The sequence below is a fragment of the Triplophysa rosa genome, unplaced genomic scaffold (assembly GCF_024868665.1).
Source record: "Triplophysa rosa unplaced genomic scaffold, Trosa_1v2 scaffold246_ERROPOS420716+, whole genome shotgun sequence".
Lineage (NCBI taxonomy): Eukaryota > Metazoa > Chordata > Actinopteri > Cypriniformes > Nemacheilidae > Triplophysa > Triplophysa rosa.
The window spans coordinates 3,768-27,550 of record NW_026634263.1 but is presented as its reverse complement, the minus strand read 5'-3'; the positions used below and the strand labels follow the sequence as shown (position 1 = coordinate 27,550).

General features: G+C 36.2%; 3 protein-coding genes across 9 annotated transcripts; 1 reads left to right on the top strand and 2 right to left on the bottom strand.

Annotated features, from left to right (window-relative positions):
• Positions 1–413: 413 nt before the first annotated feature.
• On the bottom strand, positions 414–10,548 carry LOC130550147 (uncharacterized). Of its 4 annotated transcripts, none has more exons than XM_057327536.1 (6): positions 10,476–10,548; positions 10,219–10,314; positions 2,925–3,117; positions 2,193–2,258; positions 1,461–1,514; positions 414–545 (listed from the first exon to the last, which is right to left on the bottom strand). In XM_057327536.1, the coding sequence occupies exons 3-6, from the start codon at positions 3,106–3,108 to the stop codon at positions 445–447; spliced, it is 405 nt and encodes a 134-aa protein (XP_057183519.1). In that variant the 5' UTR covers positions 3,109–3,117; positions 10,219–10,314; positions 10,476–10,548; the 3' UTR covers positions 414–444. The 4 variants fall into 4 exon arrangements, 1 of the variants encoding a protein (XP_057183519.1); XR_008962347.1 differs by lacking the exon at positions 414–545 and adding an exon at positions 3,995–5,951; XR_008962346.1 differs by lacking the exon at positions 414–545 and having other exon boundaries at positions 2,925–5,951.
• A 649-nt stretch (positions 10,549–11,197) lies between these two features.
• Positions 11,198–15,383, top strand: LOC130550144 (uncharacterized). Its single transcript, XM_057327531.1, has 11 exons — positions 11,198–11,351; positions 11,497–11,587; positions 11,702–11,790; positions 11,880–12,007; positions 12,234–12,285; positions 12,398–12,495; positions 12,589–12,725; positions 13,969–14,034; positions 14,134–14,180; positions 14,267–14,415; positions 14,806–15,383. The coding sequence occupies exons 1-11, from the start codon at positions 11,314–11,316 to the stop codon at positions 15,093–15,095; spliced, it is 1,185 nt and encodes a 394-aa protein (XP_057183514.1). The 5' UTR covers positions 11,198–11,313; the 3' UTR covers positions 15,096–15,383.
• Positions 15,384–15,478: 95 nt separating this feature from the next.
• Positions 15,479–21,291, bottom strand: LOC130550145 (uncharacterized). 4 transcript variants are annotated; one of them, XM_057327534.1, is made up of 15 exons: positions 21,205–21,291; positions 20,826–20,876; positions 20,615–20,704; positions 20,497–20,529; positions 20,258–20,355; positions 19,853–20,156; positions 19,729–19,764; positions 19,590–19,618; positions 19,239–19,479; positions 18,576–18,713; positions 18,253–18,445; positions 17,344–17,476; positions 16,720–16,827; positions 16,389–16,425; positions 15,479–16,301 (listed from the first exon to the last, which is right to left on the bottom strand). In XM_057327534.1, the coding sequence occupies exons 2-10, from the start codon at positions 20,872–20,874 to the stop codon at positions 18,643–18,645; spliced, it is 951 nt and encodes a 316-aa protein (XP_057183517.1). In that variant the 5' UTR covers positions 20,875–20,876; positions 21,205–21,291; the 3' UTR covers positions 15,479–16,301; positions 16,389–16,425; positions 16,720–16,827; positions 17,344–17,476; positions 18,253–18,445; positions 18,576–18,642. The 4 variants fall into 4 exon arrangements, with proteins under 4 accessions (XP_057183517.1, XP_057183516.1, XP_057183518.1 ...); XM_057327533.1 differs by lacking the exon at positions 16,389–16,425; XM_057327535.1 differs by lacking the exon at positions 16,389–16,425 and having other exon boundaries at positions 19,245–19,479.
• Positions 21,292–23,783: the final 2,492 nt, after the last annotated feature.

The window sequence follows — 23,783 nt, the reverse complement described above, 5'->3', positions numbered from 1 at the left end:
CACTGGGGCTTCTCCTCTGGCTGTCGTGAGAGGGACTACTGGGGCTTCTCCTCTGGCTGTGAGAGAGGGACTCACTGGGGTTCTCCTCTGGCTGCGTGAGAGGGACTTACTGGGCGCTTCTCCTCTGGCTGTGAAGAGGGACTCACTGGGGCTTCTCCTCTGGCCGCGTAAGAGGACTCACTGGGGCTTCTCCTTGGCTGTGAGAGAGGGACTCACTGGGGCTTCTTTGTTTGCTGCGTGAGAGGGACTTACTGGGGTCTCCTCTGGCTGTGAGAGAAGGACTCACTGGGCTCCTTTGCTCGCCATGTGAGAGGGACTTAAGGGTGTCTACAGATATGAACAAGTTCAATTTAAGACTTTTAGGATCTTTTATTAGGACCCCTGGCCACCATGGACTTAACAGGGGCTTTTCTGTGGCCACGTAAGAGGGATCATTGGGGTTTCTCATCCAGCCTGTGAGAGGCACTCAGGGGGACTCGGGCTATTTGAAAGTGGTCCAGAAGAAGTGCGTTGGCTTGGATAGATGACAACAGTGCCCTCTTTTTCTGTTAAGTAGAACAATAGATGACCATAAAGACCAAATAATCTTTTTTTGTTACGTCAGCTGTACCTTTAAGTGGGTTTGCCAACCACAATAAAAGGAAACAAAAAGCTTTAAAGCAATGTGTTATGGCAATAATGTCTCAAAAGTCTAACGGGAGATAAAAACAGCAAATAAAGGACTGTTTCATTACAAAAGCAGGGTAAATCTGCATAGAAAAATTGGAGGTGGCCGACTCTGTCAAATTTTGTGCCGCCTCAATCTCTTGCCAAAATTATGTCAGAACGACTCACAAACAAATGACTTCTTTGAACAGATTCGGATAAAACTGTTTAAACTTTTCAGTCACTAGCAAATATAAAAAATCAGTAAATCATTCAAAGCTCAGTAAACCACAGGAGAACGCATGATGTGAATGAGCTTTGCAGATTTAATAAGACTGGTTAATTTAGTTGGCTATTGTGGGCTGAAAATTTAGTCGAAAAGGATAAAAAGCTTTATTTAAAATTCTATTTATTTATTTAATTTAAAAACATGTGTTTGGTTGAATAAAGGTAATGTTTTATATAACTTAATAATTATCATTTTTATCTAATTTTTATGTTTTAATATGTAAAGTTTTTGGCTAAGCCACTTAAAGGTTAATAGGCTCACACGTGCGTGTGTGTACAAGATAAGCATGGCACCACCTCCGCCTCATTTTGAGCCAGGAAAAACCCTGAAAAGTATGCATCATGTATGTTACACAGATCAGGACATTATTGACTCTGATCAGGGGACAAAAAAACTTGATCAGGACAACCCTACTAAAAACATTCTGCAATATGCAAGAAATAAAGTAAGCAAATGTGCACTTCCTTGGAATAATATTCCAACACTTAGCTTTAATTAATAAAATAATTTAAGTTAGAATACCAACCAGACTGCACATTCTTTTGAACTTTTTTGGGTACACAGGGAAGAGGTTGATCATCTACATTGGAAAAGAAAACAGCCATTTTTAAATTGATCAATAACAATGAGATGTATGATATTCACACACAGTTGCAATCAAAATCCTTCAGAGCAGCTTAAAGGTGCAGTTCACCCAGAAAAGAAAACTCTTGTCATTAATTATTCAACCTCATGTCGTTCCAAACCCATAAGACCGCATCCGGGTTCAGTTTGCAGGGTGCTGCGTCGTCGTGGCATTCTTGTGAACACGCAGCGGTAGAGAAGAAATGGTTGAATAATGTTGAGATTTTTTTTCTCATAGCTTCATAAAATTACGGTTGAGCCACTGATGTCACATACATACATACATTTACACTTACATACGTTTCTGGACCTGGGAACATTTTAGGTGTGTTGCAGTCTATGCAGGGTCAGAAAGCTCTAGGATTTCATCAAAAATATCTTTATTTGTGTTCCGAAGATGAACAAACAACTTGCGGGTTTGGAATGACATGAGGGTAAGAATAATTAATGACAGAATTTTCATTTTAATTAACTTTGAGCTGCTGACGGGCGAACATGATGAACTTGAAAGTCTCAATGGAGTGACTTATTATTATTTGCTATAAACATCTCTGCCCATAGGCTCAATTCTGTTTATATTCATAAGGATCACTATCAGGCATAATGAAAAAACCTTGTTACTTTTAAAACTTACCTATTTGCAAAACTGTTGGGAGATCAGCAACAGCCACAGCTGTGAAATCACCGTCAGGGAGGTCATCTGCAATAATTTACATTTAATATTTTATTTTTGAGCCAAGACAGGGTTTCAGTCTGTGATTTCATGTTACAGAAATGGCAAACCCACTAAGAGGTACACAACTATGTAAGCTTTGGGTGTGTTGGTCGATGCGACCTATGTTTTGACCACCGTTCTGAAATCTGATTCGGATAAAGTCTTTGACAAAAACATGATCTTCCTAGTCTTTTTGTTATGTTTTTTTTTTTCATGAAACATGTCTACAGTAAGTATTATAAAAAAAAGTGCACGAAGCTAGAGTAACACCGTGTCTACACCGGACGCGACACGACACACGGCTTGTTCTAGACATGACTCGTCCGCTGTAGACATGATGTAAGATGATTTTTGCTGTTGTTTAAAAGTGGAGGCTCTGTTCTTACTTTTGATTTAATGCATGTGTAGCAAAATTCTCAAATAAAGCTGTACACTACACAGGGAGTTAGTAGGTACTACATTAGGCTTTTATAATATTGAAGGTTAAAATCAACTGATTGTGTTATGTAATGCAGTAAAAAAAGAGATGCCCAGTTCAGTGATTGAAGAATTAATTGAAGAATCAATAGTGGTTTATAGAAATGAGAATCGATTAAAATCAAGAAATCAATATTTATTTCCAGCCCTAATGTAAACAAAGTAATTACATACCTGACTGAAATTTTACTTTTATAAGTGAAAATTTCATCAACACATCCTCAGGCTCTCTTAAAGTTTTCATCGCTTTTTTCACTTGTTGATCAGGCCAAGACACACATCCATTCTTGACCCAACAGGATGGAATGACGTCCTCCATTTCGGCATTGCCTTCTCTCCATGCAGCTCTGGCCCACATTGTTTGTGTCTTTCAGTAAACAAATCACAAAAATAAAACCAATAACTTTGTAAAGGTTGAGACATAATGTGGCAATTTTGTAGATCAGTGGTGTCCAAACTCTGTCGTGGAGGGCCACAGTCCTGCAGAGTTTAGCTCCTGTTTGCCTCAACACACCTGTCTGACAGTTTTTAGTATGCCAACACAGACCTTGATTAGCTGGAGTGTTTAATTGGGATTGAAGCTAAACTCTGCAGGATAGTGGCCCTCCAGGAGCAGGACTGGAAACCCCTGGTGTAGACAATTAAATAATATACTGGTTACATAACAGATTGCCAGGAAATGGTCAGATTGAGGTTAAAGGAATAGTTCACCAAAAAAAAGAAAATCATGTTATCATTTACTCATCCTCGAGTTGTTTCAAACCCATATAAATGTTCTGCTGAAAACTGCTTTGTTGCAAAAAAATGGTAAAATATATTTTGCGTCAGCAGAGCGAACAAATTTATACACGTTTGGAACAACTTAAGGGGGAGTAAATGTCCACAGTTTTCATTTTTGGGTGAACTATCCCTTTAAGAATTACAGATACAAAATTTGTCCAGTTTTCAGTGCGTTTTTGTTGATCCAATCACAAGTGGTCAGCCAAAACAAATAGGTTTCCATGAAGTATCAATGTGCAATTTAAGTTCATATCCAGTGATCATTTTCGGATTTTTCCCCTCTCATCAATTTTGCAGGAGCACAATGAAAACCTCCATTTAGCACTGACCATTTGTGATCTGATATAGAAAATGATTCGCAAATGCCAAGTGTACACACTTTCATAGTTGGGTTACTGTGTTTGAAATTAGATACATTTTGTTATAATAAAACACAACATTTATATGAAAAAACATTAAATTACCATTTCTTTAACACCATTTAAGGCTTACACGCCTACAGTCCTTGGACGGCTCTTTAGTGCCTTTCACTGCCATGAAGCATTGGTATCAGAACAAATCCATTTTCATATGGAAGACAGACAGCTTTTTTCCTAAGGTCTTTCTGTTCAATGAGCTTTCGTTTTCCAGGTCTTCTTCCATCTCTCAGAAGTGCAATGTTTATAAGTTTAGAGCTACAAGGATTCTCAAAGAAACTGTCTAAACTGTCAAGGTGGTAGACATCACACACACACATATTATCGGATCTCTTTTCATTTACAAAGGCAAAGCCATCTCCATAAAGAAAGCAAGAGTCCTTTTTTTTGTGGACACAAATGTGTGGTGAGGTGCTGGTGCAATGCGAACTTTGGCATTATCCATTTCTGCTATTCTCTTGAAAATTTGTGAAATAGGATTTTTTGCGTTTCTGACACTTTTCTTCAGTTTGTGCAGATGGTTCTCAAACTGAAAAGCGCAGATCTCATTTAAAGAAGTTCCAAAATTCCTAACATCTTCTGCTAGGTGGACAAGAGAATGGACATTGTAAGAAGGAAAGATGGGGCTGTAGAGCTTAGTAGATGTTTTGTAAAAATACATCAGTAGTTCTTCAGCATAGGCAGTATATGAATTCCTTGTTTCGTCATCAGAGTCCAACAGTATGGACATAGCAACAGTAAGTGTAAGGAAGTGGTGGTAGAAGTTCTCAGGCAACACTGAACGAAGAACAACAGGTCCAGTGTACAGTAAGAACTGACGGAATTCAGTTGCTTTCCATCTGTCCAGAAAGGCAAGAGACCGTGGCTGTCGGGCAAATTCTCTTGGCAGTTTTCCATTGAGAAACACAAGTTTGGATGATATTTCACCAATTTGTCTCTGAGAAAGTTTACACACTCTTGGACCCTGTTTGAGGAAGGTCAGTAAGCATCTAACCACCCCTAGGCAGACCAGATGCATGTAGTCCAACACAAATGAATGTATACATGACAAGCCTGCATCTACCAGGGGTGAGTGTCCACTTTGGTGAGATGAGTAAGAGAGTCTGTTGAATTCCTCTTCCGTTCTTAACAAAATAGTCTCTCGTGACTGGTAATTGAACACAACCCTGTGGTCTACATATTCTCCTACAATAGTGCATCGCTCGCAACTATTGTATGCATTGTGTCCTTTTATGCGTTTTAAAAAAGCTCTCGCAGGAGCGTCACAAATGAAAGCATTCACTTTTACATTTAAGGTTTCATCTTTGAACGCAATTCCATCTTGTTGAAGCATAGTCAGCTCTTCAAGAAAGTCTGCCATGAAATTACTAACAGGATTTGGTTTTTCATTGCCACAAAATATGGCTATAATAAAAGGCTGAAACCTTTTAACACTACAAAGAATTGGCCAAATCTGAACATTTGATGACTTGAACAATGGCAAACCATCTATGTTGAAATTTAGGAGTACATCTTTTTCTTTGGAGAACTCATCTGAATACTGTGAACATATTTTCAAAATTCCAGACTCAAGACCAAAATAAAGATATTGACCACCACATAATTCCTGTACTTCTACTTGGTGTGGAGTTCCCAACAGTGTTCTTGCATCTTTAGGCAGCCGATGACCATGTTTTCTTAACACAGAGAGGAGCTCATCAACAGACGCCCGAGTTGCTTTATTCTTCACAGCCCATTTAGCCAAATCGCTCCTCAAATCACTTAATTCATCTGAGGAAGTGCCTGTTTCTGCATCATCAGTTTCACTGTCACACTGCTGGCCATCCTCATACACAAAATCATTGATGTCAACAGTACTCCCAGCGCTGTCTTCTCTCAGACTGCCGTTGGTTTTACCCACGCCAACCCCAGCAGCAAATAAATCCTCCTCCTCTGATTCACTGCTAGACAGTGTCAATGCATGCAATTCAGAATTTTGCCGCCTCCATTTTTTATGGTACGCCATCTATTAAAAAAAAGTTATTTTAATCATATAAAATGTAATTTCTCATATATACATATACTCTACATAAATTAAAGGAGAAATGGAATATAATTACAGTATTTAAAAAAAATTGTATTTGTTTTTATTTACTCTTTTGTAGCAGACTCCCCAACACTAGTTCAGTCATTCCCTTCACCAAGGAAGTTCCAAACGCTTATACCGGACTATAATATCATACACTAGGGGTGTAACAATACTTCGTATTACGATATTTCACAATGCAAAAATGTTACGATGCACATCGTAGAGAGATGGGGATATTTGACGATATGTTTAATTCTAATGATCAACTGAACTGACTGCTGTGTGGCAAGCAATCCCAGCCGGCATTTCAACGTTGATTCACCGTTGAATCAACGTCAAGGACCAAGGTTGAATCAACGTTGAATTACGTTTCGATTTTGCAAATTGAATCAACGTTGAAATCGCGACGTTGTTTCACCGTCTTACTTTCAACCTGGGTGAATTGCGGTCAGAAACCGATGTTGAATAAATGCTGAATTAATTGTTTTTGCAAAACGAAACAACGTTTAATTTGCTACTGTTTCAATGTCTTTTCAACACTTAATGAGCTACTATGCCACATGATTTTTTTGCAGGCCATGTTTTAAAAGCAATTGTAATGAATGCAACTTGACCCTGGCCTGATAAGAAATAATCTAACTTAATAAAAATAAACATTATTCTTTTAGTGCAGCTGTGAGTAGTTCCACATTGTATGAGGGAAAAGCTCTGCTAGAGATATGCCAGAATGAAAATAAAAACATCGTTTATACAAATAAACTTTATTTCTCCAAACTTCTCATTCAACAAAAATAAAAAATCATTCATTCTACAAGTATCATTAAACCCTAAAATTAAATAAATCATATCAATTTTGAGGAAAGGGCTTCATACAAAACAATATGCCAGAAAGAGAAAAAAAACATTAACTAGAATATATATATACACACGTGTTTAACATATATATATAAGAAAAATATATAGTAACTACAATATAATAAAACTGTAATATGAAATACATTGATAATTTCCTAAATTTATTAATCAAGCAACTTCTCAGCCTATTAAATGCAAAACTGTAAGGAAACAAATACATTTCATTCTAGAGAATAATGTAACCCTTTTTAGCCAAAGCAGGTCTTCAGGGAAGAGTCTTCTTACGGCCACCACCACCTATCCTCTCTGGAGCAAATTTTAAGAATTTGGACATGGTTTCTAATATTTTTGATCTTGTAGTGTTGTGTGTGTTGATGACAGCGTCTAAAGAGAAAAATAAAAACAGTTTAGATCCAAAAAATGGCCATACATGAAAAACCCTGTGTTGTTGGCAACTATTTTCCAAAGATGTACCAAAGATGATTAATTAGGATCACATTAAGAGTTCACTGTATCTTAAGAAATATGTGCAAACATTTGACTTGTGAAGCCAAAAGAACACTTTGTTGCTGCTAACTTCTGACCATTACAAGTACAAGAGGAACAACAGAGGAACCATACAGTATCTTTTTACACGACCGATGTCAAATTTGGACTACTTCACTAAATTGTCATTTGGATAAGCACAACACAAATTAAAAAAGACCATAATGATTTATGCTCTTATTTATTTTTTACCTACCACAGATAATCTCGCATAGCACAGACTATGTTTTCTTTCAGCAGGGTAACTATACCCATACTGTGCTCCACACAACAATATTGAGCTCAAGTTTGAATTAGAAAAGTTAAAATCGCAAATCAAATCGCAATCGCAATGTCAGTCAAAAATATCGCAATTAGATATTTCCACCAAATCGCACAGCCCTATATACACCCTTCAAAGAACACACTTCAATGGCTCTGCCCTTCAAAGGGAGTAGGGCATAGGGATGCTCACTTCTGTTTGGAATTGACATAACTTAGCCACGCTCTTTCGTCATCTATTTCAATGGCCACGCCAAAGAACTATATTGACAAGAAGTGAAAGTCAATTGAACGTTCCATTGCAACACCAGCGCATAAGCCATTTTGGGGTAAAAGCGACTCAACAGTCCAATAGCATTTTGCTGTCGCTAAGGCAATATCAGCTGTTTTGTTTTGAAAAATAATGCACATTACAACTGAAATCCAACCAGAATGATGACAACACAGAAAAACTTACTAAACTAATCATTAAATCATTTTAACACTTCATTTTACAGAAGTCTTCCATTTTTCACAAAACCTTTGCTTTCAAAACCCTGTCAGTTTCGATTAAGTTTCTTTTAAGTTCAAGTATAAGCATAATAACAACACTAAATTAACACTAACATATATAATTAATGTAAGGACATGCATCAGAAAAATTGGGAATGTTGGACAATAAATAATTATATAACGGTAATATAACAGCTTGACTGTAAACAGTTTTTGCAGTATGTCTTCTAGGAATGCTCCGATCAATCGGCCACAGATCGGAATCGGCCGATGATCACATTTTATGACTCGATCCGTACTCACTAACTTGGCCGATCTCACAAACCGATCGCAATCTGATCTGTCAGTCTAATGTATATAATGAGCCCACACACACGATTCATATTCAACAAGCACACGATAAATTTGTTATTTCACAGCTGTGTTGTTAGTTTGTCAGCTATATGTTAATGCTATAGCACAGTACTGTACTCCTGTCGTGTCCATCCAAATTCGCTCTATCAGTGAGCCATAATCAGTCAGCACAGAGTCTGCAGGTATTTATGAATGCATATTATGAGGACAAAAGCACATTGTTTATGGCAGATTGCTGTGTGAAGGCTTTCCACAGCAGACTTTTACACTGATGCTAAGCTGCAGCTAAAGCTATTGGCCATTAAAACAAGTGATTTCTTTGATCATGATTCTCAGTAAGTCTGTATGTAAAACACTTATATGTACTTGTTAAAAGCTGTTTGATTTTTTCCTTAAAGGTTTTATTAGACATTATTACTATGGGCTGTTTTATTGCTGTCAATCCATAAAACTCCCTTTACAAACTTCATATAATTAGGTAAAAAAATTAAATTTAACAAAAGTTTTGCAGATATTTACATAAGGTAAAATATAACAGAGACACGTAAATAAATATATGATTGCTTTTTTATTACAGGCTAACAATTTTGGGTAATAACTAATAAGTGGTTGTAAGTAAAGCACTTTTGGAAATGCCATGATAGAAAAAAAACTAAAAAGAGATGCACCTTTTGTTCTATCATCAAAAAAACACTTATAGACGAACAGTATATTGATATCGGCCAAAATGACTTGAAAAATATCTGCAAAAATTATATATCGTCCATTACTGCATACAATTTATATTTCAGACCTTGTGAGGTAAAATAAGTTGCTAGGGATATTGTTCAAGAATTAAATTAGATTTCTCTCTAAATTAAGTATGACAGGTAAGTAAGTGATATAAATTAATCTAACGTAACGTTATCATCTCCCAGAAGGTACACAATGTTAAATACAAAAAAAGTTATCAATGAAAAAACTTAATTCAGCAAATTAATTTAATAAGCCTCATTCTAATTTAGTGTCATTTTTATATAAATCAATATTATGGTTTCTACGGCTAGGACCTGCAGTTCCTAAAAGTAGTTTACTACGTAAAAAGTTAGCAGGTGCATAAGACAATATTTTTACACTTTTGTGAATAATTACCTGTCAGGGACTTGGGGAAAACGATGAAAGGCAAGGTTTGTACTGTCACACTGATAGTTTTTGCAATGGATTGCTGAATATTGCTTTCTTTTATTCCACTTTAACATCTCTTTCGTTGGCTTTCTGTCTGTTTCTGTTATCCAGTTCGCATTGTCACCCCAAAATGGCGGCCGCGCTGCCTAGTGACTGTTAAAGTTACCAAAAAAGCATCAGTTTGGACTCGTTCCATCTCAGGTTGCGCTCTTTCTGTGAGCCGTCTCTCGTGCACGAGACTGAATCTCACGAAACAACCTCACTACTTGCGTGTCAGAATGATAATGCCCTTGGTCAAACAGAAAAAATAGCTTATATAATTTATAATTGTTTAATACGGATATACATTCAATCCCTTTTCTCTCTGAAAATCACTTTACAACTGTAAAGGCACTTAAGTGGCAAAAGTAGGCCTCAGCAACGCAGATGATGTCGAAACATTTTCTGACCCTCGCGTTAACAAGCTTTAACAGTAAAATTCCCCAGACATTGACAGAGCCTATATTTATGCCATAATACTGACTTAACTTACTTGAAGAAATTGCAGTCGCGCTCTTTCCTCGTAACGTCGTTAGACTTTCTCCTCAGACCGCGCTCTCTCTGTGAGCCGTTACCCCGGCTAAGTAATCTGAAGTGGCAAAAGTAGGCCTCAGCAATGCAAATGTCGAAACATTTTCTGACCCTCATGATAACAAGCTTTAACTGTGGTTGTAAAATTTCCCAGACATTGACATAATGCGTTATAATCATAAATTCTTATATTTATGCCATTATATTGACTTAACTTACTTGAATAAATTGTAGTCACGCTGTTTCCTCGTCTGACTCGTATCTCCTCAGACCGCGCTCTCCCTGTGTGAGCCGTTACTCAGGCTGTTCTCGTGGAATCTCGCGACACTACCTCACCACTAAATCAGACCAAGGTGAAACAGGAAATTAATTAACCTTATATTATTTATTTATATTTTTATATATGAAACAAATTAATACTGGACTTACATTTGAATACATTGACATTTAGAATATTGTCGTTGTGATTGCCGAAATTTCTTTTAAATGGCGGACTGTCCTGAGCGCATGCCGCCACCTACTGTTGTACACCCATATTCCAATTTTTTTCACAGTTATTTATTTTTTATATTATCATTGTTGTTATTACTAGTTGTTTTTAGAAAGGGTGTTCTGGGTGGTGCCATGTCTAAAAATTGTTGAAGATATGGGAAAGACATTATGTTAATTTAACGTACAGATCTTGACAAAATTTCAACGTTGATTTATAAGTGTTTCATGGTTACTTTTTCAACCGTTCAGCATTCAACGTTGTATCAACGTCGTTTCAACGTTGAAACGAGAACTGACATTATTTCAACCATATTTCAACGTTGAAGGTCGGTCATATGCCAGCTGGGATATAGCTTGCTAGCTGAAGCTCAGCCTTTTGATTTGTAGTAGAAGGTTTTGACACTGTAAACCCGATATCTGTTAGACGTGTTGAGGAAAATGGAACTTTCCATTAAATTTCAACGTTAAATGTGCTAGGCAGTTTATAAATTAAATAAATTTGCCTTAACTTTAAGTAGATGAAATAATAAAATTGCTTTTTGCCAATGGATGTAAACAGAAAGAAATGTGCTCTGTTCTTGGTGCTTCTGGATTTAAAATCAGGTGATTTTTAAATTGTTGTTTGTTATCGTTTTACTGATAATACTGAATAGGCTGTAAATTCATAATACAAAAATACATTGAGCTTTCTTAAAATGCGACATAAGCTTGTTCACCAAATGTTCACAGCATTTTTTTCATCATACAGTGAAAGGCATTTAAGAAGAATAATTAAATCTCTTGGTTTGAGGCGGAGGAGTAACAACCGGCCCCTTACCGAATTACGGCAAGCTATAATGGTGTGCATTTTCAAGTAACCTGCATTTTGAAAATACTTGATTTTGAAAATACATTTTATAAAATTCCTTTGTATTTAATTAATAGGTCTAATACAAAATTGTGTTTATTTTCAGAGTGAGTTAAAACACTGGTCACCTTGGCAGGGTATCCGTGCAATGCATAAACGGGTACGTGATGTCAGAGGAATCCAGCCTTGCTACAGGTACATGTATTTAAACTTAACAAACATGGTCAGATTTATTCCAGACACATTCCTTATGCCAATACTTATATTGTTTTGTCTATTTCTAGGAATGATGTGGGTGTAATAATGACAGAGCTTGATGCCAGTGGTCTTATCAGAAGATGTCCTGGAAAAAAGAAAATTGAACGTAGGAAGTACTTTAGTCGTGGACCAAATTATACTTGGCACATTGATGGTAAGGATTTTATTAAAGGGATAGATAACTGTAAAAGGAATAATTTATGTAAGCCTTGAAACTTTTAAACATTTAATTTCATTGTATGAAAACTTTTTGTGTCCACAGAAGAAAGTATATTTGTTTTTTAAAGACATGAGTTCATATTAGTAGACTGTTGATGCTTTGTTTCAATTATAGATGCCTTCTATAATGTTTCTAAGAAAATCGTTTATATTGGTTACAGGAAATGATAAATTGAAATTCTTTGGAATATGGGTGCATCTTGGAATTGATGGGTATGTAACCTGTACATAAAAGTGTGATGTATAAAAATGTATTTATTATATTGCAGTGTTTCTATTACCCGTGCCGTTTGTTTGCTTTGATATACTTGCCATGTCTTAATAGATTTTCTAGAAAAATTATTTGGCTTAAGGCTGGCACCTCTAACCGAAAACAGAGCTTCATTGCACGGTACTTCTATGATGCTGTTCAAGAACACGGTGGTATGTATTTTTGACTGCTAGAAATTGTCTAGTTGACCAAAACTTCATCTGTATGGGGTTTAAATATCTTGCAAATCTTTTTTTTTATTTTAGGTTGCCCACGAATCGTTAGGGCAGACAGGGGAACAGAGAACCTTATTGTTGGACAGATGCAAGTGGCATTTCATTTCAGGCAGGCTAGTGATCAAGGACGAGACTCCTTCAGAGTGGGCAAGTCCGTACATAATCAGGTAAACTTTTATTTGTGGCACATGTTCATATCATATTTGTTCTTAAATATATACTCGTATACAAATATTTACTTATAATACATTTTAGAGTAATTAATTAATTAATTACTGAAGTAGTCTTTACAGTACTAAGCTGTATCAGCACTTTAAGGTTCAGTTCACCCTGTTGGTATTATTTTACAATATCAATGTGCTGACTGTACATTATCCCTTAATGATTGTCATAATGTAATTAACACGTGTAGGCCAGGTTTCACAGACAAGGTTTAGCTTAAGATAGTACTATGCCTTCGTTAAATTAGGAGATTTAAGTCACTTTCATAAAAATATCTTAAAAATGAAAATTCTGTCATCATTTACTCACACTCTTGTCATTTCAAACCACAACACAAAACAAGATATGTTGATAACCGAACAGTGGTGGCACCCATTGACTTCTACTGTATGGACACAAGACCAATGCAAGTGAATGGCTGCCATCGCTGTTCGGTCAACAGCATTTTTCAAAATATCTTATTTTGTGTTCTGCGGAAGAAAAAAGTCATACAGGTTTGAAATGGTAAGAGTGTTAGTAAATGATGACAGAACTATCACTTTAAAGGGGTCATATGGTGCAAACACGTGTTTTTTCCTGTGTCTTTGGTGTGTTATAAGTTGCCCATGCATGTATTAGATGTGTAAAACTGCAGAAATGAAAGTGTGGGAACAAAAGAGTCATTCTATGTAAAAGCGAATGCTCACCCAGACCTGCCTGAAACGCCTCGTGTAACCACACCCCCACAAATCTACATCAGTTGGTGGTCCGATTTGACTAAGACCGCCCAAATGTAGGTTAAGTAAGGTGTGCGTACCTGTCAGTACAATTGAAGAGGAACCTGATGTTCCAAATATGGTCAGAGGCGTTACATTTCCCTCACACGCTTGCAGTATTCCACCAATCACTATGCACTGATTAACCGGCCAATCATAGCACACCTCGCTTTTCAGAGCCATGAGCTTTGTCAAAAATCTGGGTGGTTCAGAGAGGCGGGGCAAAGAGGAGATACAAACATGCATGGTATGTGGAAAATACAGCGTTTTTGAACCTTAAATCGTGTATACACATTGCATTACATCTAAAACAAACCACAATATTTGTTTCAGCCGTGTCATATGACCCCTTTAAGCCTTGTCTGTGCAACCAGGCAGGAGTGTTGTGTAAATGTTTAGTGATTTGTGGATTGTTTTTATTACATATTTTTAGAGAGCTGAATTCTTCAATAGCATGTTGAAGAAAACATGGATTAAAAAATGGCAGGTTACATTTGAGGTAAGGATTTCATTTGCTTGAATCTGCTAATTGTGTCTAACAAATGTTGATTGATTATAATTACCGAAAAGATGGCAGCAATATGTATATTTATTTTAGACTATGATGGAATCAGGCATCCTCAATTTGGACAATCCTGTACATATGTAAGTTAAGTAATTTGTTTACTGCAAACCACACCTTTTAGAGTCTGTTGAGTAAAATTAAATAACCAATGGATGCTGTCCAACAGAAATTGTCTGCAACACACACACCTTCCCCTTCTTCAGAGAGATCTGACCATAGAAGAAAGACTATGGAACACTCATGATATTCGCAAGCAACAGAATATTGCAGGTCCATTTGGGAAGCCAGACATTCTGTTCACATCACCCCCACAAGGTATGTATTAATTTGATCAAATTAAAGGAGTAGTTCACCCAAAAATGAACATTTTGTCATTATCTGCTTACCCTCCTGTTGTTACAAACCTATATACATTTCTTTGTTATGCTGAACACAAATTACAGTAAGTTATTTTAATGAAAGTTTGTATCCAAGTCATTTTGGGTCACTATTGACTATCATAGTAGGACAAAAGACAAAGTTACATACGATAATTAAAATATCTTCACTTGTGTTCAGCACAACAAAGAAATGTATACAGGTTTGTAACAACTGGAGCATGCGCAAATGATGACAAAATGTTCATTTTTTGGGTGAACTATTCCTTTAAAATGATTGGATGCAAACTGGTAGTCTATTTCTAAATAAATGTTCTCTTCAATGTAGGTTTTGCTGATATGCTTTGCAGAGTGGATGATGACCTTCTCCAATATGCAGAACAATTTGTGTGTGCTGCAGATGAACCACTGTTGGTGGCAAATGAAGCATTCAGAACAATATCTGGGGCCATTCTTCGAGATACAAACTTCCCATCATCTCCAGATGGGTCTCTGGCAGCTTACCTCATGTTGGTGGAGAAATTCACAACAGGCCTGGAGAGAAGAGACATTCCCATACCATCCACATTTGCAGAAGCAAATAAAATATACGAGTTACTGGCTAATGAGACCTTATAGCGTTGTTGTTAAAATTTTAGGTACTTAAAAAATCTGTAGAGATGCTGATATAATACAATATATGAGCGAATAAAAATGACCAAACAAAATATGTAAGATGTAATCTTTACTGAGTATTTTGTATATGGTACTTTCTCCTACAAACCGCAGAAAATATTTTAACTTATCAGGAATAAGGAACACGATGACAGATAGATCACTGACTAACGAGATGAATAATATTACAGACATTAGTTATTTGCCATTTTTAACTGTAACAGCCTTTGTAAATGAAATAGGTAACAGTCAAAAGTTATGTATGTTGGACGTCTTAGACCTTTTACAACGTTTAAAGTCTTTTTATTTCTCCCTAAAACTTTTAACAAAATTAATCTTTGTGCACTGAACAAGTTACTTCACATAACAGATGTTTACATGTAGTCAACAACGAAAATAAGCCAGTTCAAAAGTTTCCACACACCTGATTCTAACTACTGTACAATGATAACTGAACAGTTAATGTCAGTTTTTATGTTTTGTCAGCTCTGACTGAACAAGAAACTCTTCCACAGCTATGACAAATAACTGACATTAACTGTTCAGTTAACATTGTACACCAGTAAGAATGAGGTGTGTGGAAACTTGAACAGGCTTATTTTTGTAAGTGAAGTTATTAAATGTAAATAATAAATGTAGTTATTTGGTGTTGTTGACTATACGTAAACATCTGCAACGTTTTCCATTTTCTGCAGGTTGTATGTAAACTTTTGACACATTTGTTATTTACCATTTGTAACCGTAACGGCTCTGGAGATCTAGCCCCTCAACAGTTTTTAAGGAAAGAACAACAGATGAAGCTTCAGGTCTTGATGCTGGGTCATAGTGTACCATCATGGAGATGAAACTGTATCTTTCACACAGATGTTCCAGAGCGTGTGGCTGTGCATTTTTTGTCATCAGGCTGCACAACTGCTTTTGGTTTTTTACTGTCCAGGGCTTCAACTTTGTAAAAAGTTCAAGGTATGTTGCTCCCAAAGACCAGATGTCGGAGCTTCTGGAAGCCTCTTCAAATTCAATTAGACATTCTGGAGCCATGTAAAGAAAAGTCCCACCCATTGGTCCTATTTTCCCTCCAGTGAATCTGCTTCCTTGCTGCAGTAAAACTGTGCCCCTTATGTTGGCAAGTCCCCAGTCAGTAAGCACAGCCTTTTTAGAGAACTGGTCAACCTGTTTTAAAAAAAGATGGGAAAAAATAAGCATTTTTGCAAGTCTCTAAGGAGATGAAAATTGAAAATGCCGTCATCGTTTACTCACCCCCATGTCATTTAAAACCTGGATGACTTTCTTTCTTCTGCAAAACACAAAATATGATAATTTGATGAATGTATGTAACAGAAAACCGTTAGCACCCATTCACTTGCATTGGTTTTGTGTCCATACAATAGAAGTCAATGGGGACCATCGGCCTTTGGTACAAACATTCTTCAAAATATCTTCTTTTGCAGAAGAACGTAATACAGGTTTGAAATGACACAAGCGTGAGTTAATGATGACAGAATTTGCATTTTGGAGTGAACTATCCCTTTAAAACATTTAATAACTTGTTTTAACAACCCCATAATCAGCTGTTAAGCACATTACTTACAAGGATATTGTCAGGCTTCAGATCCTGATGGATGACATTTTTTGAATGGATGTATTCAACGGCCATTGAAATGTCCAGGGCAACAAAATGACTGTCGTTTCCTTCAAGCTACGAAAATAAATTAAAATGACAAAATATTGAAGGTTTTTTATTTGCATCACAAATCTCATGACAGTTCACATACAGTACATGTTTAAAAAACCTCATAGGAGCTTAGATAAAAACATTATTAAAGAGTGTAAATGTACACAATAGCAAGTCAAATGCTGGTTAAACCCAATGTATACTAAAAAATGATTGAACGATTACGCTTAGTTCTGCAATCTGTAACTTCTTGTTAGACATCCCTGTTTAAACCATAAATTGTGGGTTTCTTTGCATGTGTTTAAGTGAAATAACATCCAAATGACATTTCCCATGTAATGAACACCACCTAGGCTCAACTTACTATTACTGTTATTAAGCTAACCATTGTATCATTTTAAACACTTTTTATATACTTGCTTAATAACTGATTTTTGTTCATTTCAGTTTTAAGGGGATAACTACTATGCTATAAATATAAACAAATTTGAAAAATCTAACATTTTTTTTCACAAATGTTACATGCAAAAATAGACTCACCTTAACACAAGCATTGTCACTGTGTAGCACATTATCCAGGGTTGTACCATGAATGTATTCATTGGCCAGCAAGAACGTGTTTTCAGTGTGGGCTGCTGCCATGAGTCGTACAATATTGGGATGGCTCAATCGCCTGGAAATTACATACATGCATACATGTAAAATTGTCATATTATATATAATAGTCATTTCGCAGGCTATTACCAGCCTATGCAAAAAGCAAGCTAATAAAATATATATTCCAATAAGAGTATACCATAAACAGCACACAGGAACAATAGATTTCCAATTTGCCTACATTACGCACTAAAAGTATTTGCATTTTAGTATGCTCACACAGGGACATACTAACACAAAACAAAGTATAAACATTGTTGTCTAGATGAAGTTGTGATCATTAAAGTGATAGTTCACCCAAAAACAATCTGTCAACATTTACTCTCCCTTTTGTCATTTCAAACCTGTATAAATTTCTTCTGTGGAACACAAAAGAAGATATTTTGAACAATGTTCATCACATGTACCCATTCATTTGCACTGGTTTAGTTTCCATACAATATAAGTGAATGAGTGCCACCGCTGTTCGGTCAACCAACTTTCTTCAAAATATATACTTTTTGTGTTACGTTGAAGAAAGTCATACAGGTTTGAAATGACAAGAGGGTAAACTAAACTATCATTTTTGGGTAAACTATCACTTTAACAGTCACACATATATACAGACACAAATACAGCTCTTCTTTCCATTTAAGTATTCATCATTATGTAATGTTTACCGTATACATGCATTTATTAATTCAGTGACACATCACTAATTTTATTAATGCAGTGTATTGTATGCAATTACTGCCTTTATTCCAAAACATATTTCATAGTAATATTTACTTGAAATTTTAATGACCATCTTACATTGAGACGAGAATCTCATGCTGTATGTCCTGATCTTGAAGTCCTGCTATGCCATATGGAATCCTCTTTATGGCAGCTGGGGTTCCCTGAAAAGAACCTAGATATACTTTCCCAAATGTTCCTTCACCCAACAGGTTCTGTTCACTGTAACTGATTAGTGATTTGTCCACTAATGGCAGGCGTGGAGAATACACTAAGATATCAAATAACAAAGACACAATCTACATCAACATTTAACCATTTTTGTATTTTTAAAGGCATGATTCCAGTTTTAGCATCTTTTTTTTAACTTAGTGTATGACTTGACTAGTTGTATTACTTACATGACGGTAAAATGGTGACAACATTAGATGACACATAAAACACCTCATTTTGTGGGCAAACACCTTCTTACATGGGCATCTCTGGATTAGGAGTTGCAATTTGAATCTCTGGAACTGAGGTCTCCCTTGCACCCTGATCTGGAATTAAGAAAATATTAAAATGAAAATGGTGTCATTATTTACTCTCATGTGATTTCAAACATATACTTCATACAAAACACTTTGCCTAGCTCTCCTACATACAGTTCTTAGGGCCATGTTTTGTCAGGCATCCTATACAAAGGAATCCATACAACTCAATTTTTTTCTGAATCCTCAATAGATATATGATAACATATCTACCATATTATTAACTTAGTATCTTCCCTTCCTCTGGAGCTCTGTTTTATTCGTCCATGGTGAACAGCTTACAGCAGCTCAAATTTAATTATTACAAGACAATATTTCATGTCGATTTATTTATTTTTAAGAACCTGCGTATCAATGGATAATGTAATGTCAGCCAATCATTAATGACCTGAGCTGTTCACAAATTAATTTAGGTGCATAAAGAAGTGTTTCAAAGGCATTTTAGTGTTGCACACTAAAAATAACAGAATTCCACTTTGAACAACATGATTACAATGCCTATTTTCTGGGTGAAGTATTCCTTTAAGGATTTACCTGTACCTGAATCAGCACTAGTGGATCTTGCTGCACCTGGATCTGAATTTGTGGATGTTCCTGTGCCTCCATTCAAAGATCTCTCAGAATGTGGATCTGGACTAGCATCAGCACTTGCGTTTCTCCTAGAACTTTTACCTAAACTTAAGGATTCTCCCTGCAGCTGAACCTCTACCATATATCTTTCTACACTTGGCTGTGATGATCTTCCTACACATCTAGATCCCTTAGGTTGGAAGTCCTACAGTCAAAAAAAAACTAAATAACTATCAGGGCCTAATTAAACATTCTTCTTATGTCATTGTTTATACTGACAATATTGACAAAATTAACCAATTTATGTTGTTTTACCATGTCCGAGTCTTCCATTTCATCATTTCCTTGAAGAAAGGAGCATTTAATAGATACATCAATTTTATTTCAAATCATTAGCAACAATAAAGTAATATTAACAAAATGCATAACGTTGTCACTGGAATTGAAAACATACCTAATGCTGAACTGCTTTCACCGAGGCAGATAATATCTGTAGACACAACAAAATATGTAATAAGTACCAAAGGGATTATAACTCAGACAGTAAACATCTCCTTCCGAAATCTATAGTACAATACCCATTTCTCTACGTCCAATATAAAATGATCTCTTCCAAGGAGTTGGAATCTCAGAGACAGATCCATATTCTTGGTTAAACTGCTCCTTTGTCCACCTTGTGCCATCTGAATGGCAAAGAGTAAATGTACTTCCCTCTCTTTCCTTTTCTGTCCAAAATGCCTCCTGAGCAATACGTATCAGTTCATCATAATCTTCTGTGCCTGCCACTATGATCCTTGGTGGGGCTTCTTCAAGAATGACTTTTTGATATCTGCCTGGTTTTTTGGATGTGCGTGGTTTCCACTCCATGGGACTCATTTTTATCTTGCAATACAATATAAATATAAGGTTGATAACATTCCTTAAAGCTTACGCTAATCATGTTAAATAGTTATAACAACACCATAAGCAATGCAAAAACTCACCTTTAATAGGGTCTTTTCTTTCTGACGAAGGGGAAACTGACATTTTTTCACCTGGGGTTTTATTAACTGTTTTGCCTTGGTAAATACTTGTGCTGCATCTTAATAGAGAGATTGGTTAATATTTCCAACAGTACAGTAACAAACAGTAACAGCACCCTGAAATAAAAGAACTGGCAACTGAGCAACAAAACAAACATTTTTATGATGCATTAATATCACTTTTAATTGTGTCTCCTTACCCATATATGCCTTCTCATTTTTTTCTTTTGTCTCTATAAAATTAGAAGGAAACATTTTTAATACAGAGGAAAAGGAATAAGGAAAAATAAGTCAATAGGTAAATAAGAAGTGGAATACCCAATGTTCCTAGACTTCCTCCACTATGTGCCTCTTCTCCACACAATAAATGTTTTACTCTGGCATCAAAGCCCTTTTGTGTAAGTTCATCTAGAAATCAAATTTAGTAATAAATCAATTTCAAACATATTACAACCTGTAGTATGCATCCAGTCACAAGCAAAGCTATTATAAAGCAATTTAATGAAACATTACTGTTTGAATTACATACCATTTTCCAGTTGTTTTCGTAATTCATCGTATGATTTTATCTTATCCATCCCTTCAAAAAAAAAGACGTTTGCACATTTCAGTTTTATTAGCAGAACGCCAGTTTATACTTATATAGTTTATTTTAACGTTTTCATCAAGTCATAAAGTTTATTTATAGAATGCAATAACGTATCATCAACATTTTAAGCAATCAAACATTTGTAACTTTTAAGACAATACAAGAAAATCGAATAATGTTTTTAATTGCAATACCCCGCCAACATTACTGCTAGATAGTTTACAATCTAATGTTAAAAGCTGTTTACCTCCAATTAATCTCACTAAAAACTGTACTAATAAATTCTACCGATTAATTAACAAACTCGTGGACATCCTACCTTTCGCGTGTACCTGTCTGTCTGCCGTAAAAGTGCTGCTCAAAAAGGGTTTGCGGCATTGACGTCATGCGGGAGGGGGGGGACATGCTGACATACATATACTGTATGTTCCTTTGTAGATAATCCATAGTTATACTGTATGCCAATTATATGTAATTATACTATATACGAACTATACTAAACTTATTCCATAAAAGACTTGAGCAAATTGTCATTTAACTCACAAAGCAGACATCCTATACCAGTGGTTCTCAACTCTGGCCCGCGAGATCCATTTTCCTGCCGAGTTTAGCCCCAACTCTGATAAAACACCTGAAGAACTAATCAGTGACTTCAGGAACAGACGCGTTCAATTTAATGTTGGGCTGCGCAGATTGTTTGGCATATTGCATTAAAGTACCGCGAGAGCGATTCAAATGCGTACCGAGCAATCTGCACTTGAATCGCTATCGCGGTACTTAAATATCATACGATGTTAGACTTGCGCAGCGCCGCATTAAATTGAAAGCATCTATTCCTAAAGACGCTGATTAGCTTGTTCAGGTATTTTATATCAGAGTTGGGGCTAAACTCGGCAGGAAAATGGATCTCGCGGGCCAGAGTTGAGAACCACTGTCCTATACAGTACTGTGGGCACTTATTTGTAATTGATATGATTTGACCACATAAAATAACACAAAAGAAACATGGAAAGAACATGGGTGCGAATTATAGGTTGCCGCCGCATCACAAATAGAGAATCGATCAAGTTTTTCTTTAAATTTAAAACAATTTTTGCTCATTAAAATGCAATTAATATAATACTGTTCCTATGTAATTTGTTTTGAAAATTAGTCACCAAATGTGGGAACAGTAGGTTGTAAGCTTTCAAATGATATATTTAGTTTGTCAATATTACTTTAGGATAAGACTAAGGTACTGTTTTAACAGTATGGAAAATGCCCCACCTGTTAGTTATCATATCCCAGCTGGCATATGACCGACCTTCAACGTTGAAATATGGTTGAAATAATGTCAGTTCTCGTTTCAACGTTGAAACGACGTTGATACAACGTTGAATGCTGAACGGTTGAAAAAGTAACCATGAAACACTTATAAATCAACGTTGAAATTTTGACAAGATCTGTACGTTAAATTAACATAATGTCTTTCCCATATCTTCAACAATTTTTAGACATGGCACCACCCAGAACACCCTTTCTAAAAACAACTAGTAATAACAACAATGATAATATAAAAAATCAATAACTGTTAAAAAATCGGAATATGGGTGTACAACAGTAGGTGGCGGCATGCGCTCAGGACAGTCCGCCATTTAAAAGAAATTTCGGCAATCACAACGACAATATTCTAAATGTCAATGTATTCAAATGTAAGTCCAGTATTAATTTGTTTCATATATAAAAATATAAATAAATAATATAAGGTTAATTAATTTCCTGTTTCACCTTGGTCTGATTTAGTGGTGAGGTAGTGTCGCGAGATTCCACGAGAACAGCCTGAGTAACGGCTCACACAGGGAGAGCGCAGTCTGAGGAGATACGAGTCGGACGAGGAAACAGCGTGACTACAATTTATTCAAGTAAGTTAAGTCAATATAATGGCATAAATATAAGAATTTATGATTAAAACGCATTATGTCAATGTCTGGGAAATTTTACAACCACAGTTAAAGCTTGTTATCATGAGGGTCAGAAAATGTTTCGACATTTGCATTGCTGAGGCCTACTTTTGCCACTTCAGATTACTTAGCCGGGGTAACGGCTCACAGAGAGAGCGCGGTCTGAGGAGAGAGTTAACGACGTTACGAGGAAAGAGCGCGACTACAATTTCTTCAAGTAAGTTAAGTCAGTATTATGGCATAAATATAGGCTCTGTCAATGTCTGGGGAATTTTACTGTTAAAGCTTGTTAACGCGAGGGTCAGAAAATGTTTCGACATCATCTGCGTCGCTGAGGCCTACTTTTGCCACTTAAGTGCCTTTACAGTTGTAAAGCGATTTTCAGAGAGAAAAGGGATTTAATGTATATCCGTATTAAACAATTCTAAATTATATAAGCTATTTTTTCTGTTTGACCAAGGTCATTATCATTCTGACACGCAGTAGTGAGGTTGTTTCGTGAGATTCAGTCTCGTGCACGAGAGACGGCTCACAGAAAGAGCGCGACCTAAGATGGAACGAGTCGAAACTGATGCTTTTTTGGTAACTTTAACAGTCACTAGGCAGCGCGGCCGCCATTTTGGGGTGACAATGCGAACTGGATAACAGAAACAGACAGAAAGCCAACGAAAGAGATGTTAAAGTGGAATAAAAGAAAGCAATATTCAGCAATCCATTGCAAAAACAATCAGTGTGACAGTACAAACCTTGCCTTTCATCGTTTTCCCCAAGTCCCTGACAGGTAATTATTCACAAAAGTGTAAAAATATTGTCTTATGCACCTGCTAACTTTTTACGTAGTAAACTACTTTTAGGAACTGCAGGTCCTAGCCGTAGAAACCATAATATTGATTTATATAAAAATGACACTAAATTAGAATGAGGCTTATTAAATTAATTTGCTGAATTAANNGGCCAC